This window comes from Hypanus sabinus, chromosome 5, assembly GCF_030144855.1.
Source record: "Hypanus sabinus isolate sHypSab1 chromosome 5, sHypSab1.hap1, whole genome shotgun sequence".
Classification (NCBI taxonomy): Eukaryota; Metazoa; Chordata; class Chondrichthyes; order Myliobatiformes; family Dasyatidae; genus Hypanus; species Hypanus sabinus.
Genome location: NC_082710.1, coordinates 22,216,037 through 22,229,242, shown reverse-complemented (window position 1 = coordinate 22,229,242; position 13,206 = coordinate 22,216,037). Strand labels below are relative to the sequence as shown.

At 41.5% G+C, this 13,206-nt stretch overlaps 1 protein-coding gene across 2 annotated transcripts in view; it reads right to left on the bottom strand.

Moving 5' to 3' along the window:
- The window catches only part of slc25a46 (solute carrier family 25 member 46), a 61,855-nt gene that overhangs the window by 37,383 nt on the left and 11,266 nt on the right, over positions 1-13,206 (bottom strand). For both annotated transcript variants that reach the window (XM_059969512.1, XM_059969513.1), the window contains 3 exons: positions 12,596-12,638; positions 11,643-11,700; positions 8,278-8,355 (listed from right to left, as the gene is read on the bottom strand). In XM_059969512.1, the coding sequence (XP_059825495.1) occupies positions 8,278-8,355; positions 11,643-11,700; positions 12,596-12,638 (179 nt within the window). The remainder of the gene's footprint in view (positions 1-8,277; positions 8,356-11,642; positions 11,701-12,595; positions 12,639-13,206) is intronic.

The following is a 13,206-nucleotide window of genomic DNA, read 5'->3' as shown; positions in this document are numbered from 1 at the left end:
CTAGGGATTAAATGCCAACGCTGCGAAGTTTGAATAAACTAGTCTTGAAACGACTTACCGACTGCATGTTGTTATTTCAGCGCTGTGTGTAGCACATCGCTACAGCATGTAGATATTAAGAAAGAGGATGTGCTGGAGCTTTTGGAAAGCATCAAGTTGGATAAGTCACTGGGTCCGGATGAGATGTACCCCAGGCTCCTGTGGGAGGCAAGGGAGGAGATTGCTGATCCTCTAATGATGATCTTTGCATCATCAATAGGGATGGGAGAGGTTCTGGAGGATTGGAGGGTTGCAGATGTTGTTCCTTTATTCAAGAAAGGGAGTAGAGATAGTCCAGGAAATTATAGACCAGTAAATCTCACTTCAGCTGTTGGCAAATTGATGGAGAAGATCCTGAGAGGCAGGATTTATGAACATTTGGAGAGGCATAAAATGATTAGGAATAGTCAGTATAGTTTTGTGAAAGGCAGTTTGTGCTTTATGAGCCGAATTGAATTTTTTGAGGGTGTGACTAAACACACTGATGAAGGAAGAGCAGTAGAAGTAGTGTATTTGGTTTTCAGCAAGGCATTTGATAAGGTGCCCCATTCAAGGCTTATTGATAAAGTAAGGAGGCAGGGGATCCAAGGGGATATTGCTTTGTGGATCTAGAACTGGCTTGCCCACAGAAGGCAGAGAGTGGTTGTAGACAGGTCATATTCTGCATGGAGGTCGGTCGTGGTGTGACTCGGGGATCTGTTCTGGGATCTCTGCTCTTCAAGATTTTTATAAATGACCTTGATGAATAAGTGCAGGGATGGGTTAGTAGTCTTGCTGATGACACAGAGGTTGGGGGAGTTGTGGATAGAGTGGATGGCTGTCAGACGTTAGAGCGGGACATTGATAGGATGTAAAACTAGGCTGATAAGTGGCAGATAAAGTTCAACCCAGATAAATGTGAGGTAGCTCATTTTGGTAGGTCAAATATGATGACATAATATAGTATTACTGGTAAGACTCTTGGCAGTGTAGAGGATCAGAGTGATCTTGGGGTCCAAGTCCATAGGACGCTCAAAGCTGCTGCGCAGGTTGACTCTGTGGTTAAGAAAGCATACAGTACATTGGCCTTCATTTGTCATGGGATTGAGTTTAGCAGCCAAGACGTAATGTTGCAGCTATACAGGACCCTGGTCAGACCCCACTTGGAGTATTATGCTCAGTTCTGGTCTCCTCACTATATGAAGGATGTGGAAACCACAGAAAGGATGCAGATGAGATTTACAAGGATATTGCCTGGATTGGGGAGCATACCTTGTGAAAATAAGTTGAGTGAAATCAGCCTTTCTTCCTTGGAGCGACGGAGGATGAGAGGTGACCTGATAGAGGCGTATAAGATGATGAGAGGCATTGATTGTGTGGGTAGTCAGAGGGTTTTTCCCAGGGTTGAAATGGCTAGCACGAGAGGGCACAGTTTTAAGGTGCTTGGAAGTAGATACAGAGGAGATGTCAGGGGTAAGTTCTTTTTGGTTTACATAGATAGCGGTGAGTGCATGGAATGAGCTGCCGGCGATAGTGGTGGAGGCGGATACTATAGGGTCTTTTGAGAGACTCCAAGACAGGTACATGGAGCTCAATAAAATCGAGGGATATGGGTAACCCTAAGTAATTTCTACAAGTAAGGATATGTTCAGCACAGCTTTGTGGGCCAAAGGGTCTGTACTGTGCTGTAGGTTTTTGATGTTGCTATTCTCTCGATGCTATTTGCTTATTATTTTTCTTCTTGTATTTGCAGTTTGTTATCTTTTGCACACTGTTTGAATGTCCACGTTGGTGCTGCCTTTCTTCGTTATAGGGTGACATACTGTATATGTACTTTGACAATAAACTTACTTTGACCTATACTCATTTGTTGATTTCCAGAACAGAGCATTTTGTAAAAACATGCCCATTAGCACAAGAAAATTACCTCTCCCTCAATGTCACAAAAACAAAGGAGCTGGTTGTAGACTACAGGAGGAGAAGAAACAGGCTAGCCCCTATTGACATCAATAGATCAGGGGTTGAGAGTGTGAACAGCTTTAAGTTCCTCGGCATAAATACCACCAAGGATTTGGAGAAGGAAGTCTGAGAATCGGAGCTGGAGTGTGGCGGGAGCCATTTTGATTTTTTTCCTCTTCTCATCGGAGTTAAGAGAGGCTGGACTGCACAGGCACGTGGTGTCGGGCAGTGAGGTGCACAAGATTTAAAAAGTCAGAAATCCTGATTCGGGTTTAATTTGGAGAAGGAAGTCTGAGAATTGGAGCGGGGGTGTGGCAGGAGCCATTTTGATTTTTTCTTCTTCTCATCAGAGTGAAGAGAAGTGGGACTGCACAGACGTGTGACGTCCGGCAGTGATGCGTGGAAGATTTAAAAGGAACACAGCCATATACAGCGAGCAGCATCCCTTTGCGGGCAGGCAGCGGAGTGAGCCAGGAGCAGAGTGAAAGCTTAAGGGCTTTGGCTCAACGGGCTTAGGCGGAAACAGGCAAGGCAAGGTAGGTTTAGTTTTCAATTTTTCCTGTTATTTGAGGAAAGGGGGAATTATGAGTGTGAGGGCAGCTTGTTGTTCTCGGTGTTGGATGTGGGAGGTCCTGGAGACTCCTAGCCTCCCGGACATCTGTATCTGCGCCAGGTGCGCCGAGCTGCAGCTCCTAGGGGACCGTGTTAAGGAACTGGAGCTGCAGCTCAATGACCTTTAGGGAGAGTGAGGAGATGATAGAGAGGAGTTACAGGCAGGTGGTCACACAAGGGCCATGGGAGGCAGTCAAGTGGGTCATGGTTAGGAGAGGGAAGGGGAAGAGTCAGGTACTAGAGAGTACCCTGGTGACTGTACCCCTTGACAACAAGTACTCCTGTTTGAGTACTGTTGGGCAGGGGGGCAGCCTATCTGGGGGAAGCAACAGTGGCCATGCCTCTGGCACAGAGCCCGGCCCTGTAGCTCAGAAGGGTAGGGAAAGGAAGAGGAAGGCAGTAGTAATAGGGAACTCGTTAGTTAGGGGGTCAGATAGTTGTTTCTGTGGATGCAGTCAGGAGACCCAGATGGTAGTTTGCCTCCCTGGTGCCAGGGACCGGGATGTTTCTGATCGTGTCCAAGATATTCTGAAGTGGGAGGGTGAGGAGCCAGAGGTCGTGGTACATATAGGTACATAGGCATGTCATAGACAATGACATAGGTAGGAAAAGGGAAGAGGTCCTGAAAGAAGAATATAGGGAGTTAGGAAGGAAGTTGAGAAGAAGGACTGCAAAGGTAGTAATCTCAGGATTACTGCCTGTGCCACGTGACAGTGAGAGTCGGAATGGAATGAGGTGGAGGATAAATGCGTGGCTGAGGGATTGGAGCAGGGGGCAGGGATTCAAGTTTCTGGACCATTGGGACCTCTTTTGGGGCAGGTGTGATCTGTACAAAAAGGACCGGTTGCACTTGAATTTTTGAGGGGCCAATATCCTGGCGGGGAGATTTGCAAAGGCTACTGGGGAGACTTTAAACTAGAATGGTTGGGGGAGTGGGAATCAAATTGAAGAAACTAGGAGAGAGGAGGTTAGTTCACTAATAGAGAAAGCTTGTAGACAGTGTGTGAGGGAGGATAGGCAGGTGACAGAGAAGGGGAGCACTCAGACCGAAGATCTAGGGGAGAAGGAAGAAAAAGATAATAAAGTTGTTTACACCGTTAGGGATAAAAAGAGAGTAAGAGGTAGAGAGTTTCTTAAATGCATCTATTTTAATGCTAGGAGCATTGCAAGAAAAATGATGAGCTTAGAGCATGGATTGATACCTGGAAATATGATGTGGTAGCTATTAGTGAAACATGGTTTCAGGAGGAATGTGATTGGCAACTAAATATTCCTGGATTTCATTACTTCAGAAGTGATAGAATCGGAGGGGCAAGGGGGGAGGTGTTGCATTGCTTGTCAGAGAAAATATTACAGCGGTGCTTTGGCAGGATAGATTAGAGGGCTCATCTAGGGAGACTATTTGGGTGGAATTGAGGAATGGGAAAGGGGTAGTAACACTTATCGAGGTGCATTTTAGACCACCTAATGGGGAGCGAGAATTGGAGGAGCAAATTTGTAAGGAGATAGCAGATACTTGTGTAAGCACAAGGTTGTGATTGTGGGAGATTTTAATTTTCCATACATAGACTGGGAAGCCCATTCTGTAAAAGGGCTGGATGGCTTAGAGTTTGTAAAATGTGTGCAGGATAGTTTTTTGCAGCAATACATAGAGGTACCAACTAGAGAAGGGGCAGTGTTGGATCTCCTGTTAGGGAATGAGATAGGTCAAGTGACGGAGGTATGTGTTGGGGAGCACTTCAGGTCCAGTGATCACAATGCCATTAGTTGCAATATAATTATGGAGAAGGATAGAACTGGACCCAGGGTTGAGATTTTTGATTGGAGGAAGGCTAACCTTGAAGAGATGTGAAAGGATTTAGGAGGAGTGGATCAGGACAATTTGTTTTATGGGAAGGATGTAATAGAGAAATGGAGGTCATTTAAAGGTGAAATTTTGAGGGTACAGAATCTTTATGTTCTTGTTAGGTTGAAAGGACAGGTTAAAAGTTTGAGAGAGCCATGGTTTTCAAGGGACATTGGAAACTTGGTTCAGAAAAAGAGAGAGATCTACAATAAATATAGGCAGCATGGAGTAAGTGAGGTGCTCGAGGTATATAAAGAATGTAAAAAGAATCTTAAGAAAGAAATCAGAAAAGCTAAAAGAAATAGGAGGTTGCTTTGGCAAGTAAGGTGAAAATAAATCCGAAGGGTTTCTACAGTTATATTAATAGCAAAAGGATAGTGAGGGATAAAATTGGTCCCTTAAGAGAATCAGAGTGGACAGCTATGTGCAGAGCCAAAAGAGATGGGGGAGATTTTGAACAATTTCTTTTCTTTGGCATTCACTAAGGAGAAGGATACTGAATTGTGTAAGGGAAACAAGTAGGGTAGTTATGGAAACTATGATGATTAAAGTAGAGGAAGCACTGGCACTTTTAAAGAATATAAAAGTGGGTAAGTCTCCAGGTCCTGACAGGATATTCCATAGGACTTTGAGAGAAGATAGTGTAGAAATAGCAGGGGCTCTGACAGAAATATTTCAAAGTCACTAGAAACGGGGATGGTGCCAGAGGATTGGCATATTGCTCATGTGGTTCCATTGTTTAAAAAGTGTTCTAAGAGTAAACCTAGCAATTATTGGCCTGTAAGTTTGACGTCAGTGGTGGGTAAATTAATGGAAAGTATTCTTAGAGATGGTATATATAATTATCTGTATAGACAGGGTCGAATTAGGAACAGTCAACATGGATTTGTGCGTGGAAGTCATGTTTGACAATTATTGAATTTTTTGGAGAGGTTACTAGGAAAATTGACGAGGGTAAAGCAGTGGATGTTATCTGTATGGACTTCAGTAAGGCCTTTGACAAGGTTCCACACGGCAGGGTAGTTAGGAAGGTTCAATTGCTAGGTATTAATATTGAAGTTGTAAATTGGATTCAGCAGTGGCTGGATAGGAGAGGCCAGAGAGTCGTGGTGGATAGCCATTTGTCAGGTTGGAGGCCGGTGATTAGTGGTGTGCCTCATGGATCTGTACAGGGTCCAATGTTGTTTGTCATATACATTAATGACCTGGATGATGGAGTGGTAAATTGGATTAGTAAGTATGCTGATGATACTAAGATAGGTGGCATTGTGGATAATGAAGTAGGTTTTCAAAGCTTGCAGAGAGATTTATGCCAGTTAGAAGAGTGGGCTGAAGGCAGATGGAGTTTAATGCTGCTAAGTGTGAGGTGCTACATTTTGGTAGGAATAATCAAAATAGGACATACTTGGTAAATGGTAGGGCTTTGAGGAATGCAGAAGAACAGAGTGATCTAGGAATAATGGTACATAGTTCCTTGAAGGTGGAATCTCATGTGGATAGGGTGGTGAAACAAGCTTTTGGTATGCTGGCCTTTATAAATCAGAGCATTGAGTATAGGAGTTGGGATGTAATGTTAAAATTGTACAAGGCATTGGTGAGGCCAAATTTGGAGTACCGTGTACAGTTCTGGTCACGGAATTATAGGAAAGATGTCAACAAAAGAAAGAGAGAACAGAGGAGATTTACTAGAATGTTACCTGGGTTTCAGCACCTAAGTTACAGAGAAAGGCTGAACAAGTTAGGTCTTTATTCTTTGGAGCGTAGGTTGAGGGGAGACTTAATGGAGGTATTTAAAATTATGAGGGGGATAGACAGAGTTGACGTGGATAGGCTTTTTCCATTGAGAGTAGGGGAGATTCAAACAAGAGGACATGAGTTGAGATTTAGAGGGCAAAAGTTTAGGGGTAACACGAGGGGGAACTTCTTTACTCAGAGAGTGGTAGCTATGTGGAAGAAGCTTCCAGTAGAAGTGGTAGAAGCAGGTTCGATTTTGTCATGAAAAAAAAAGTGGATAGGTATATGGACAGGAAAGGAATGGAGGGTTATGGGCTGAGTGCAGGGAGGTGGGACTAGGTGAGAGTAAGCATTCGGCACAGACTAGAAGGGCTGAGATGGCCTGTTTCCGTGCTGTAATTGTTTTATGGTTATATGATCTCAAAAGGTCTGTACATTACCGGCTGTGTGATGAAAAAGGCACAACAGTCCCTCTTTCACCTCATACAGTTGAAGAAGTTTGGTGTGGGCCCCCAAATCCTAAGAACTTTCTATAGGGGCACAACAGAGAGCATCCTGACTGGCTGCATCACTGACTGGTAATGGGAACTGAACTTCCCTCAAATGCAGGGCTCTGCACAATGATGCAGACAGCCCAGCTCATCTGTAGATGTGCACTTCCCACTGTCATTTACAATGACAGGTGTGTAAAAAGGACCCGAAGGATCACTGGGGACCTGAGTCAGCCCAACCACAAATTGTTCCAGCTGCTATCATCCAGAAAACTGTACTGCAGCATAAACGCCAGGACCAACAGGCTCTGGGGACAGCTTCTTCCATCACGCCATCAGACTGCTTAACTCATGCTGACACAACTGTATTTCTATGTTATATTGACTATTCTGTTGTACATGCTATTTATTATAAATTACTATAAATTGAACATTGCACACTTAGATGGAGACAGAACGTAAAGATTTTTACTCCTCATGTATATGAAGGATGTAAGTGATAACATCAATTCAATTTAAGTTATTCATTTTAAGGCCATCAAATCCAGGATACCAGTCAGTCATTAGCTTCCATTGCGCCTTTTCTCCCATGTTTGTCCTCCCTTTCTGAACTTTGTAATTGGGATGCTTTGAGTTTTGAAGATAGATACAAAATAGTTGTTGAAAGCCTCTCCAATTTCCTCATTTCCCATTAATGTCTCAAACTCAATCTCTCATTATTTCATGTCTTTTTTAAAAATTTCCCTCAGTTCGCTATGGATAGACTGCTCTTCAGAAAGTTATTATTGCTCAATGGAATATACCTTAGTTGAGAATTAAGAAATATCTTAATGTCTGCTAATAGCTTATCTCTATCTTTTAGTTTGCTTTCTCAGTCCAGTTTAACCAAATATATCTTCATCTTTGAAGCTACTTTTAATTATGGTATCAGTTTCCAATTTTATATTCTGATGCTCAAATTGTTAACCACTGATAGTTTAATATTTAACAATCACTCTTCCCACAATCATTTACTATAAGATCATTAATTAATCTCCTCTCATTGCACATATCCAGATATTTTAAAAGTGCCTTGTTTGGTTCCAAGAGGTATTTTAGCAGAGAATATCCAAAATACACTATAAAAGTCCTCAAAATTATCTTTGCCAATTGATTATGTTTAATCTATATGAACATTAAAGTCTTCCACAAAATATTACAGCACATTTCTTTCACAACTCTTTTATTTCTTGATTTATATTCTTTCCTACAGTGGACCTATTGTTCAGGACCCAACAGATAACTTCCACCAGGAAATCTGCAGATGCTGGAAATTCAAACAACACACACAAAATGCTAGTGGAACGCAGCAGGCCAGGCAGCATCTATAGGGAGAAGCACTGTCGACGTTTTGGGCCAAGACCCTTTGTCAGGACAGTGCTGCCTGGCCTGCTGTGTTCCACCAGCATTTTGTGTGTATTGTTAGATAACTTCTACCAGTGGCTTTCTTTTCCTGCAGAAGATATCAGATCATATGGTTTGCAAATGTATAGTAGAAAAGTAAAAACGCAAAGCTACATCATGTATAGAATGGAAAAGTACATTGCATTTCTGATGAGTACAATTGTAAAAGCCTACCTGTGTTTTGCTGAAATGGTACATAATATTAACAACGGTGAAAGGAGTGAGATGATAGTTTTTTGCATGATAATTAACCTGAAATAGAATGTAGGAGGTTAAAAATATTTTCATCCATAGCAAATATAATAATAACTTTATGTACAATTGCAACAATTTTAAAATGTCTCCTGCCACTCAGTATAGATTTCATATGCTCACATTCATAATGGATATTCAGATATTATAAATATTCTGGAAATATTCAGTGGACCAGGTAGCATGTGTGGAGAAAATTAATATATCTGGTCAATGACTTTCATTGGACCAAGAAGTCTTCAAAACATTCTTCGTTCAGAAATACAGACTGGGTTGAGAATGATGATTCATCCATGGCTATCAAAGGCAAGCAAGGATGGTGCTATGTTGTTTCACTCTCTACAGATACTGCTGGACCTGATGAATATCATTTTATTTCATTTCTTATCAAACAGCTGGAGTTTCTTTGTTTTTCAACCATAGGCTGCCAACAGTTACAGGAAATTTTCATTTATTTCTCATTCCCCAAGAATGGGTAGACAGCAACATCTGATGGGAGTTGGGAATTAAACCAATACATTTCTTGTATTGCTAGAGCTATATCAGGTGTCCTTTATCATCTGACCACTGGAGAGACCTGTTCACCTACCCCTCCAAACGATAACAATACCTACAGATGGTTTCAAAGTACCTGAAATAAATATCTCTTTTTCAATTCTGCTCATCAATATCCTTGTGTAATTAATGAATACATGATTAATCTTTGGTGTCAATCATAGCTCAATTTTAGAACACTTGCCTCTAAGTGAAAGAGTATGGGTTCAAGTTCTATTCAGTCACTTGACTAAATGAATTGAGACCAACAATTCAGTACTCCAATTTCAGCTTAGGTATCTAATCTGATCCTTCAAAATGGCAATAAAAGACTAAGCAACATTTTTTCGAGCAAGATCCCTGGCTAATACTTCCTTTACATTGCACAAAGATTCACTGGTCTTCATCACATCCCTGTTTGTGGATCAGAGAGAGATGTGGAACAGCCAAAATCTATGAAAGACACCATTTTTAGTGGGACAATTCTTCTGCTGCTCAGAAAAAAAATTGCAGCTCACTTGACAGTGACATGCTTTTCTCCACCCACCCCCCCCACCCCCCCGAACCTTTAGTATGGCCACAGCACATCTGAAGACTGCAAAGTATTATCTCAAAAGTCTGAAGCCTCGATCTCTCAAAATCACTGACAGCCAGTGAGTCTCACCCTTCAGGTTCAGTAACCAAAGATGTCAATGCGATTGGGCCACTGAATATTTAAGAAATCACAAATGTTCTGTATACTTGGTTACTTAAGGTACCGGTAGTTATACCCATGGGTGGTTAACGGGGTCAAGCTCCCAATACCTATTTAAATGATCCCAATGGCATCTGCCTCTAAGGGACAAATGTGGGTTACTGGCACCTTAAAACCAGTCACTTAGGGCAGATGGGGCTTGTCAACCATGATTGGCAGCTCATCTGGAAGAAAAACTCTAATCTCAAACCTCTCCTGCCTTACATCTATACCCACTCTACCCACTCATGTGAAAGGCTTCAGGAGTATACCAGAAGGAAAAATCTGAAGCTGGAGTCCCTAAGGCAGTCTTACACTGAGGTCAATGCTGACTGGTAACTCCCGTGATGCTGCTGGTACCAAACTGTATTGGTCTCCGCTGTTCATTTGGATTCATCAAATGTGTGGAGAGGGGGAGCTTCCCACATGGGCCACAGCTTGCTTTCCATATTGTTGTGTCCAGGCTTGGGTATCTAGACAGCTAGGAGGCCTCACTCACTCTATAATACTTGGGGCAAGCAAAAATGCCCAAATAAAATTTAACTTCAAATCATTTTAACTCAGATTAAGCGATCAAAACTAAAACAAATGGTCAGTAAGTTGATGGAGAAGATCCTGAGAGGCAAGATTTATGAACATACAGAGAGGCATAACATGATTAGGAATAGGCTTTGTCAAAGGCAGGTCATGCCTTACAAGCCTGATTGAATTTTTTGAGGATATGACTAAATACACTGATGAAGGCAGAGCAGTAGATGTAGTGTATGCAGTTTTCAGCAAGGCATTTGAGGTCGGTCACCAGTGGTGTGCCTCAGGGATCTGTTCTGGGACCCCTACTCCTTGTAATTTTTATAAATGACCTGGATGAAGAAGCTGAGGGATGGGTTAGTAAATTTGCTGATGACACAAAGGTTAGGGGTGTTGTGGATAGTGTGGAGGGTTGTCAGAGGTTACAGTGGGACTTTGATAGGATGCGAACTGGGCTAAGATGGACTTCAACTCAGGCAAGTGTGAAGTGGTTCATTTGGCAGGTCAAAAATAATGGAAGAATATAGTATTAATGGTAATATTCTTGGCAGTATGGAGGATCAGAGGGATCTTGGGGTCCGAGTCCATAGGACACTCAAAATTGCTGCACAGGTTGACTTTGTGGTTAAGAAAGCATATGGTGCATTGGCCATCATCAATCGTAAGATTGAGTTTAGGAACTGAGAGGTAATGCTGCAGCTATATAGGACCCTGGTTCAGACCCACTTGGAGTACTGTGCTCAGTTCTGGTCGCCTCACTATTGAAGGATGTGGAAACCATATAAAGGGTGCAGAGGAGATTTACAAGGACATTGCCTAGATTGGGGAGCATTCCTTATGAAAATAGGTTGAGTGAACTTGGCCTTTTTTCCTTGGAGCGATGGAAGATGAGAGGAATAGAGGTGTATAAGATGATGAGAGGCATTGATTGTGTGGATCGTCAGAGGCTTTTTCCCAGGGTTGAAATGGCTAGTACGAGAGGGCACAGCTTTGAGGTGCTTGGAAGTAGGTACAGAGAAGATGTCAGGGGTAAGTTTTTTTTTAAAACACAGAGTAGTGAGTGCATGGAATGGGCTGCTGGCGACAGTGGAGGAGGTGGATATGATAGGGTTGTTTAAGAGACTCCTGGACAGGCACATGGAGAACTGAAAAATAGAGGGCTATGGGTAACCTTAGGTAATTTCTGAGATAAAGAGATGTTCGGCACAACTTTGTGGGCCGAAGAGCCTGTATTCTGCTGTAGGTTTTCTATGTTTCTAAATAATTGTTAATTGCTCAGCAATTATTTCTCCCATTCCTTTAAATGGGGCAGCTGTGCTTATGCCACGAAGAGTTCAATAAATAACTCTGGAAAACTAAACTTCTTTGGGGATACCTGGGTAATTTTTGGTACAAGTGCTAAGGTTGGGAAGGAAATGCTGTCCCATTATATTTCCTTTAATTGCAATAGGGTTTTGTTAGTACGTCAAGGCAACTTTACAAAACAACATACCTGACATTGCCGCCGGAAAACAATACAGGGATGTGCCAAGACATTTTCTGTAAAGAGACTTTAAAAGATAAAATACAATCAGACGAAAATACAAAGGACAAATTATTTCATTAAACCTACAAAAATTCCAGCCAAAAACAATTGAGAATTTAAATCAGGCTGATTCTCATTAGAAATGATGGTGATTCCAAACTGAAGGCAAGGATGTCTGCATGTGTACAGTCAAACGACAAATGTCTGCTCCAAGTGATAGAATTGGATTGCCAAGTCTATTACTGCTGCACGTTTGAACTCAGTTTCACTATGATTCTCTGGCTTGGGAGGTGGTGGAAATTGCTGTGTGGATAACTTTCAACACAGGAGCCAGGTGCCATGGAAAAGGCAAACCCTTAAATTTAAAAAAAAACTACTTAAATTGCTTTCAATTTATAATTTATTAATTTATTTAAGGTATTTGAGTTAAATCGGCAGTCTTTGCTGGGTGTCAAAGCTCACAGGATTATATATGTGCACGGACTCCTCAGTAGGTTTATAAGAAGCTCTGCTGCTGTTCAAAGCACACCACTCACTGGGATATTGAGAATATGGCAGACAAGAATGAACCTTGGAAGATCACCAGCAAGATTTGGCCCATCAGTAACTTAAGCCCGATTGTAGCTTTGATTTCATTCAAATGAACTAAAGTAGCTTTTTTTATACAATAATTCAAATCTAAAATGATTTTTAATGGTTTATTCCCCTCTGCATCATGACAATTCCCAGGTTCAATGCATGGTAGCTCTTTCCAAATTAGTTACAGTCTAATAAATCAGTTTTCCTTTGTACAACTCATTTGAAAAATAATGTTCATAACAATTTCAGACAACTTCAGTCATTTTACAAGAAACAACATGATACTTTGCTAAGCAGTAAACCTGAAATTCCAGAAAAACTATAAAGCATAAATATAGTACCTTGCAAGACCAATGCCAAATCCTGCAAATCTATTTAACTGATCTGGAACAAAATAAAATAAACAGTTACTATAAATTACTTTTCAAAATACATGATAAATACATTCACCTTTTCCACATTCTCAGCTAGTTTTATTTCAGTACGAAATTATCATCAGTAATTTTGGACTTTATTGATCAAAAACCATAGCCGCAATTATTTTATGTATGGAAGCAGTTTAGAAGGATTATAAGGTGTGGCTTAATTCCCATCTACAAGGGAAAGGTCAGCACTGCGATGGAATAATCTCCATTTGTCCAGAAAACTGAGATTCCAACACATAAGCAGCTCAGCAGGATAAATGCTCATGATGACCACCACCCACTCTTCCACTCTAAGCATTTATCCCTCTACCAGTGCTGCACTGTAGTTGCAGCTGACTATAATTGCAGCTGCTAAACTTTCATCACTAGCATCTCTCAAGCTCTCAGAGGAACACCACCTGCATGTTTTTTCCAAGCCCTACTAGCTTAATTTGAAAAAGAAACTTGTTGCTCCTTCATTAACACTGGGTGTAAATACAGCAGCTCCCTACGCAACAGCACAGTGCAGCACCAAAACTGAAGAGGTT